At 45.5% G+C, this 8,887-nt stretch overlaps 1 protein-coding gene across 1 annotated transcript; it reads left to right on the forward strand.

Annotated features, from left to right (window-relative positions):
• Positions 1-1,710: 1,710 nt before the first annotated feature.
• On the forward strand, positions 1,711-7,010 carry LOC137096578 (uncharacterized). Its single transcript, XM_067466246.1, has 2 exons — positions 1,711-2,362; positions 4,136-7,010. The coding sequence occupies exons 1-2, from the start codon at positions 1,798-1,800 to the stop codon at positions 4,315-4,317; spliced, it is 747 nt and encodes a 248-aa protein (XP_067322347.1). The 5' UTR covers positions 1,711-1,797; the 3' UTR covers positions 4,318-7,010.
• The last annotated feature ends 1,877 nt before the right edge of the window (positions 7,011-8,887 follow it).

Here is an 8,887-nt window from a genome sequence, read left to right on the forward strand (position 1 = left end):
TTATCCTTTTTTGTTTTATGGATCCCTTTGCAAGGCAAGTGAGAACCACAAACTTTTTCTCAGAACGTAAGGGACTCTCCACACCAACACAGTTGGTGGGGAGAGCGATTTGCCCCACCTCCTGAAGGGAGAGAATAGGAGGTTCCTTTAGAACCTCCTGGAAGAGGGGCGGGGGCTGGCTCATCACGTGAGCCAGCCTCCTTACCTCAGTCTTGTTGGACGTTTCAGAAGACAAGACGTGCTCTCCATTGCTCCAGGTCGGTCTGGAGCGCTCCAGCAAGGAAGCAGGCTGGGAAGGAGGGGGTTCCTTCCCTCCTTCCCTTGCGGATCCTGGGCAGAGCGGCAGCGCGAAGGAAGGAGCCGGCCCGGGTGGTCGATCGGGTGGCCCGCGCTCGTGGCGTTACGAGCGGCGGCCGCCATTACCTCGCCGTGGGTGGGGCTAGGGAAGGCTTTTTCTCGCCTTCTTTGGCCGCCCGTCCAGTGCATTTTGGCTTGGCTCTGGCTCGCAGCTAAATTGGCGGGCTTTTGTTGAGTCCCGGGCCTGAGTTTCGCGCGTCTCTCGCGCGCACACGCAGATGGCTCGCGGCTTGGGCTCCTTGTGTTTAGATGCGAGCGCCGCTATGCTAGGCGCCATCTTGAAGGAATTTTTCTGTTGGAGCCCTTGGCTGCCATTTTGTGAGCGGCGCTTCTTGTTGATGGCGCAGCTACATTTCTTTTGCTGTTGGGCAGTGCAGCCATGGAGAAGGTGGAGGCCTCGATCCGGCCGCGCTCCAGAGGAGGCAGTGGCCCTGATCCGGCCACGCTAGTGGCGGCGGCGGTTTTCGCCAGCCGCGTTATGGGAAGGGATGAGGGTTTTCATTCCCTTGAGTAGCGGCCGCCATTTTGTGAGCTGCGCTGCCGCCATCTTGGTAATAGATTGGCCTGTTTACTGGCATACTGAAGTCAACGTGCGCAAGTTGGCAGAGGGAATGTCCTGTACTATGCAGACTCCCATTGGCTTTGGGTCCACATTAGGAAGTTGTGTTAGGTTATAATATTTAATAATAATAATAATAATAATAAAAATAAAATAAAAAATATATAATAATAATAATAATAATAATAATAAAACGTTAGAATGTTGTCAAAACACGTATAAAGCCACATCCGCATAGTTAAGGTGGGATGGTTATATCAACGTTCTGCTATACGTTGATGTTGTGCGGAGGAATGTTAACTGTGGCTGCAGGTTATATACTCCCAGTGGGCATAGAACCATGGAACATGACTTGAAGACTAGTGTTCTAATGGAGCAGATTGGGAAATAGGCACGTGGTATCTCTTCCAGGTCTTTTATTTTATTGCCCAGTGGGTAGGAGATGGTGATGGCGCATGGGGTCTCTTCCAACTCTTTGATTCTATGATTCTATGACGCCAGGGGCAGGGGTTGGCGGATGCCACAGGGGGTTCTTCCAACTCTTTGATTCTATGATTCTATGACGCCAGGGGCAGGGGTTGGCGGATGTCACATGGGGTTTCTTCCAACTCTTTGATTCTATGATTCTATGGTGCTAGGGGCACTCTCCACCCGCCATTCAGGGATGTTTGTACACACCTTTAGCATTAGCGTGGCTAATAGAAGCTGGGAGGCAGGTAGCTACATGCATAGATATGGGGGTATTGGTGGACCTGTGTTGGTTTATTCGACTCTTTGATTCTATGGTTGGGAACGGTTAGGAGGGTGCTATCGGAGCAACATTGCATGGTGTGTGTAGCTTGCTCTCACTGGTGTCTTCTACTCCCCTTCATTTCTTTAGGATGCCGTCAAAGAAGAATAAGGGGGGCCCTAAGGGAAAGGGTCCAGCAGAGAAGATGGGTCACAAGCGCCCTCTACGTCAGGATGGGTCATCGTCGGATGAAGACGGAGTGTCTATGGAAGATTTAGAGGCCCTTCTGCAGCGTGTTAACCAAGTTGAAAAGAATAGGGGGGTGGGGATTGGCGGGGCGGGTCCGCGCCCCACTCGCCGGGCAAGCAAGAAGCAATTGTTTAAATCCTTGTTGTCCCAGGTTTCTATTTTAGAGTCGGCTTCGACCGCGGGGGCTGAAAAGGCCGTGCGGCTTCCTGACCAACCGGCAGCTCCGGGGCCTGTGGAGGGCTCTTCTTTGGTGTCTTCGGCTGTGCAGACCATCACCAGCTCCGAAGCATCTCCATCTTGGCAGACTTCGTCCGGATCCATGGCGGCTGCTGTGGCCGGACCCAGTCAGTCCGTGGCATTGGCCTCCACGTCCAGTGCCGTGGCCGGGTCCACTCAGTCGGTGGGGTCGACTGCTGCTTCCACAGATGTAGCAGGGCGCGAGCAGTTGGTGACGGCTGTCCCAGCAGGTACTTCCACCACACTCACATCAGCTAGTACTTCCACCTCACTCACATGGCCCTGGGACCAGGGGCGGGCTCAACCTGTGATGGGGGTTCAGTCACAAGCTGCAGTTGGGATTCAGTCTGCTGGTGGGTTGGAACCCAGTATAGGAGGTAATAGGGATGATTCCAACACTCAATCGGCCAAACCGGCTACTGTCACCTTGGAATCGGCCCGAACTGGGGAAGCCAGCAAATTTTGGGGCACAGCAAAATGGCCACCGCAGGCGACTCCTACTGTCAGCCTTTCAGGTTTAGGTTCCCATTTGGCAACCAAAACTATGGAAAAGATATTGAGAAATGAATATATTGATATCTTTTCTCTATACTTTAGGGATCTTGATAAGAAGGAGAAGGAGGAGTTAGATGAGGACAGTAAGGAGAAAATTAAGAAACGCAAGGTTGAGCAGAATTGGGAGAACTGGCTCCCTTGTTTCACAATGTACGCGAACCTGCTTTCTGATGCTGCCCTGGAAAGGGCTACGGCCTTGTGGCAGTACCAGAATATCATTAACAAGGCTTATGTTAGCGGCCCTCCCAACGCTTGGCTAGAATATGATAGGTGCTTTAGAGCCGAAGCGGCTTGCCACCCGGATAAGCGTTGGGACTTGATTGATGACCAAATTTGGATTGAAGTTATGAATCCATCTAGGGCTTCCTCTGCCTTGAAGGGGGACAGTGGGCACACTATTCAGAACACAGCGGGACAGCCCTCTCGGCAGGGGGCTCCCCAGCTGCAGTCCCAGCGCCAAAAGCCTTTATGCTGGGAATTTGTGGCTCAGGGAGCCTGTTCACAGAAGGACTGTCGATACGCGCACTCGTGCTCTATTTGTTATGGGACCCACCCATCCCGAAATTGCCCCAAGGGGAGAGCCGCGAGAGGTAATACTAGGGACACCCAATTCGTTAAGAAACCTTCAGGACAGGCCACAGTTTCACAAGGGCCCCAGCCCAATTAAGTTAAATCAGTTGAAGGTTTGGCTGGATCAGTACCCAGATAGGGGGGCAGTTAAGTACCTATGGGAAGGTTTTTTCAGAGGGTTTTCATATTCCTGTGTTGGGTCCCCGGTTTCCCACATTATCCTCTAATTTGAGATCCATGAAATAACCGCTGCTCATACTCGGACCGACACTCTTTGGCCCATGTTCCCTTCAATCCCTTCAAAATTGTGGGTGACAGGGGTTCCCCCTTATCCTGCAATGGACCTCGATGACGGGTCCTTCCTGCAATAATTTTATGTAGGCGGAAATCGTTCGTGGGGGTCTAAAAGGCCCTGTGCTTTTGACCAGTAGGCCAACGCCGACAGCGGAGACTTAATAGTGTGCGGCGCTAGGCCCCTTCGGTCGAATTGGCAAAGGCCTCAACCCATAATTTAACTGCAACTAGTATAGGAATAATTCCAAAAATGTTAAGTCTGATGTGATCCCCTGCGTGTGCTGGCTGCATTAGCTAGATACAGGGACCCCGAGCTAGGGTTGAGTCGAGGGGATATTTGTTTTGCCTTCAGGATTCCACCCCCTCACAAAATATCAGTTTGGGCCATCACAGATAGGGCGCCGAAGATGCTGGGGTTAAGGTGCCCATAAATTTGGCACTCATTCTTTTTGTATAGGGGCGGCATCTTTGGCAGCTCACTTGGGTTATAATGATGTGGCCATTAAATCAATGGGCAGGGGGAAATAGGACGCTTACAGGCGATAGGTTCGCTCGGCGCTTGTTGTTTGTTGTTTATTTTGCAGGGACTGCCAGGCTGGTGCATAGATGGAGAATCCTTGTTTGTGGGCATAATTATGTCCACTGGGCGGAGAGATACGCCAGGAACTCATCCTTTGGCCAGCATCTGGGTTGCGCTTCCACTGCATTGGTCGAGTGGAAGGGTGTTCGGGGCCTTCGTTGGGCCGGTGCTCCATATCGGAGGTAATGATCTGGGCCTTCTTAACGGCAGGGCCCTGTATCTACAAGCCCGTGCTGACATTCTTAAGATCTGGCAGGCATGGCCCCGTTACATAGGATCATAGAGTTGGAAGAGACCACATGGGCCACCCAGTCCAACCCCTTGTCATGCAGTAAAAGCACAAAGTACTCCCAACATATGCATAGTCGATGAAAGATGGCATATAAATATACCAGAAAAAAATACATGGTAATCCAAATTGCCAACATTGGCTGAGATCCTGAATCAGAGACGGTAATGTGTAGATGTATGATGATGGAGCTATGTTGCTGAGTCAATATGCGGCCATGCTAGCAAATTGCAACAATGTATAATAGAGAACTACATACAATGTCCTGTTAAGTAATAGGAGCTCCCATTGTACAAAGGGATGCTGTACATCAGGACACATTGTGTAATGCAACACCTTCTACTTCAGTAGGTAATTTTTCACATTGGGATTGTAGCAATTGGCTACACCTTCTGCAATTATCCTGATGGCATAGCAACATCTTTCATCCCTTCCTGAGAATACAAACTCTGTGCAATAATACAAGTTATGTCATCATATATCTGTTTATAATAATGTAATTTCCCAACAAGATGCCAGCTATTACCTTTTTAGTCTACAGTGCCATGAGTTCATGTAGTTTTTGGAACACTTTAGAGGTGCAAACAATTTTTATCTGAATTTATAAGTGTACATTCTAACAGAGGTACAATAGTACAATTGAATTTATTATTCCAGTTCATTTGCTACCATCCCACTGTGTATATTACTCCTGGTCCTAATAGCACCAGTAGCCCCAGTGCTGAAAAATGAGAAAGTCTGTTTTTGACAATCTCAAAACAGTCTAAAGATAGGAATCAATTATATGCATTCAATGTTACTAAGAATTTCACATTTCACTTGTTTTCATCTATTTATTTCTATACAGTTTACAGAAAAATATGCCTGGGACTAGTGATAATCTTTTATTGCATTAAGATCTAGAGTTTATCCAGAATGCACATTTATGGCAATGTGATCCCATTCTAATTGCCATGGCCCCATCCTATGGAAACCTAGATTTATCGTTTGGCCAGGTACTGCAGGCAGAATTCCAAATCCTTCTCCAAATTATAGGCCCCAGTATTCTCTAAGATACTGACATGGATGCCATGAGTGTTAAAGTGGGATTCAAATGTTTAAGTTGTGAAGTGTAGTTATATACCAACAAAGAAAATTAGGAAAACAAGGGCTATATCCATGTTTTCACAGTGCCACCAAGTGTGGCTGGAGATATTTCCTAATGCATTTTCTTGTTCAGTTGTCCTTTCCAACTCCTTCAAGAGTTTGTTAGGATTGTAAGAATTATTGCACAGTCTGAACTTGCCACCAAGAGTGCTTCTAACAATGTGTGCCTCTGTGCCACTTCCACCAGTCACTACTTCCTGTTCTGTGTGTCATGGTTATTGCACATATTTGCGAAGACATTGGTTGCATTCATGCCTTACATATTTAATGTGTATACTTTGCCTTTTGATTTATGTGTGAAACAGCTCTAATTGTTTTAGCCAGGAACATTTTCCTTCAGCATTGATTCAATGTTGGAAAGGGTACAACTTCATCCACCCTGAAAGCTCCTCTGTCACCTGCAAAGAAAATGTTTGTAGTTCTCCTCCCTTTTCTCTTTCATTATCAGAAAATCTTATTTCTCTCAGTAAATCCTGATAAATCAAGGATCCCGGCTTATCTTCAAAAACCTGTTTCACTTTCTGGGGATTGGAAGTGAAATTCCAGCACTCTTCAATATATCTAAAATGTGTTCATTTCCTATAGACAGTTTTTGCTATGATAAGAATGTTTTCCTCTGGAGAGGAGATGAGGACCAGGCAGCTTAGAAAGATGACTGAACAAATTCACAGTGGTCTATGTCCCAAGGCTTTGTAAAGCAGCAAGGGGGATATCATTTTAGCTGGTAAGTAAATTGGTTGACATTTATTCTGAAAACTAAATTTTCATGCTATATGAAAGTCAACCTTAGCTCAATTTGTGAAGAAACTCATGAGGTATTTGATATATTTTTAGAACTAGTGTAATGTATTCATGTTGATGTGGATTTACCTATTGCAATGCTAGTAATTTACAAAAAAAGTATTGACTAGCATCAGTACCTGATCTGGATCAGAAGACTTACTTTTGCACCTGCATATGAACAATGGACCTTTTCCTTCTTCTATATCTGTATTTTCACATTATCCAGAGATAATTGTATGTGGTTTGAACATGCATTCAGTGTGTCCCTTCTCCAAAGGAATGATCTGGTTTCTTACATAGATTCTTTTTTCTAGTTTTAACCATTTATAAACTTTCACAGGCCCTAAAGGACAACTTGGAGGATTTGAGAGAAACAGACTCACATCACCAGCTCCCCCATTTGCCATTGCTCACCTCTACTTTAATAATTGAATTATAGTAAAAAACCTCTACTTAAGAGCATTCCAACTTAAAAGTGTTGGCCCGGGTTTCATTTTGACATAAGTACAGTGTTTTGATGTATTGTCGAAGGCTTTCATGGCTGGAATCACTAGGTTCTTGTGGGTTTTTTCGGGCTATAGGGCCATGTTCTAGAGGCATTTCTCCTGACGTTTCACCTGCATCTATGGCAAGCATCTCAGAGGTAGTGGGGTCTGTTGGAATTAGGCCAATGGGTTTATATATCTGTGGAATGGCTGGGGTGGGGCAAAGAGCTCTTCTCTGCTGGAGCTAGGTGTGAATGTTTCAACTGACCACCTTTATTAGCATTTGAAGGCCTGGCTGAGCCTGGGAAAATCTTTTGTTGAGAGGTGTTAAGATGTGCCTGGTTGTTTCCTCTCTGCTGTTTTGCTGTTGTAATTTTAGAGTTTTTTAATACTGCTAGCCAGATTTTGTTCATTTTCATGGTCTCTTCCTTTCTGTTGAAATTGTCCACATGCTTGTGGATTTCAATGGCTTCTCTGTGTAGTCTGACATGGTGGTTGTGAGAGTGGTCCAGCACTTCTGTGTTCTCAAATAATATGCTGTGTCCAGGCTGGTTCATCAGGTGCTCTGCTATGGCTGACTTCTCTGGTTGAAGTAATCTGCAGTGCCTTTCATGTTCCTTGATTCGTGTTTGGGCGCTGCGTTTGGTGGTCCCTATGTAGACTTGTCCACAGCTGCATGGTATACAGTGTTCTGAGTTAAGAGCTAGCACCAGAGGAAATGCTAGAGGGAGTGGTAGCGCCAGAGTACAGGGCTTCAAGGCTTCAAGGAAGCAGCCTCCATGCATTGTGCCTCCATGCCTTGTGCTTCATGCTAATGTCAGCTTTGAGAGATTGCTGTCTGCTTCACTATTGTCCACTCGGAAGAATTTTGGGTTAGTTGATTTTGTGTGGTTTTTATTGCTGGTATGTTTGGCTTCATGCAGAGGGTAGAGAGATCAAGAAAGGGAAGGGGTCTGGAATGAGTACAGTATGAAGAAACTGATGTTTCTGCCTCTTAAGTTTATGCTTTGTGCTTCCTTGCCACAACTTTGTGTTTCTACCACACAACTTTCTGCCATTTTAAAGTTGATCTTTCTTTTTCATTGTTCCATGTAAATATGCATTTATACATTATTTGTTATTTATAAAGTACATTTTCTTATATTAAAACATGTAATAAAAGAAATGGGGTGAGTGGGGAAAAATTAATAGCATTTCAATGGCAAAATTAAGGAGTCCCTGGTGGCGCAATGGATTAAACTCTTGTGTTGGCAGAACTGAAGGTCGGAAGTTCAAATCCAGGAAGAACGCAGATGAGCTCCCTCTATCAGCTCCAGCGCCCCATGTGGGGACATGAGATAAGCCTCCTACAAGAATGGTAAAACATCAGAAAAACATTAGGGCGCCCCCTGAGCAATTTCCTTGCAGATGGACAATTCTCTCACACCAGAAGCAACTTGCAGTTTTTCAAGTCGCTCCTGACATGAAAAAAGGCAAAATTTGCTGTGAGATAAGAGTGTTTTGAGTTAAGAGCTCAGTCACCAAACAAATCACACTCTTAAGTCAAGGTATCACTGTATCTGCATCAGTGTTTGCATAGGGATTCCTGGTCCATGGATAATCTAGACCAGGACCAGATTTTTGCTTGTTATATATTATTGATGCGACGAAAGCAACAAATACCGGGTTCTATAGCCTATTTTTTTAGAGGGAGGGTAAGAGTAAATAGTAGTACAAAATCATAGCATCTCTAAGTGCTATGTGAGCCACCAGAAATTGGTCAATGAGCTCTAATGGGCAGTCAGCTATCTTCTGCTCACAATTTATATAGATGTATGGGATTATTTCTGGTGCAAGATGTGTAGAACTCAACAGTAATGAACTTCTACAGTTTAATGATGGCTTGCTCATTTAAACTTTTCACATGTACCTACTTCAATGTCCATGTCCCATCTTCTAAGACATGTCACACAGGATCCTTCTTATCTTCTTTAGATATGTTTGAAGCCACAAAGGATGAAAGGGGAAGATTTAAATGACTGAAGAAATTAAAGAGGGAACTTCAAGGTTCCTA

The sequence above is a fragment of the Anolis sagrei genome, chromosome 1 (assembly GCF_037176765.1).
Source record: "Anolis sagrei isolate rAnoSag1 chromosome 1, rAnoSag1.mat, whole genome shotgun sequence".
NCBI classification, from domain to species: Eukaryota; Metazoa; Chordata; class Lepidosauria; order Squamata; family Dactyloidae; genus Anolis; species Anolis sagrei.

Coding starts and splice junctions, on each gene's coding strand:
- LOC137096578 (XM_067466246.1), top strand. CDS start 1,798: ATGCCGTCAAAGAAGAATAAGGGGGGCCCTAAGGGAAAGGGTCCAGCA. Junction 2,363..4,135: donor GGTGACGGCTGTCCCAGCAG/GTACTTCCACCA, acceptor TTTATTTTGCAG/GGACTGCCAGGCTGGTGCAT.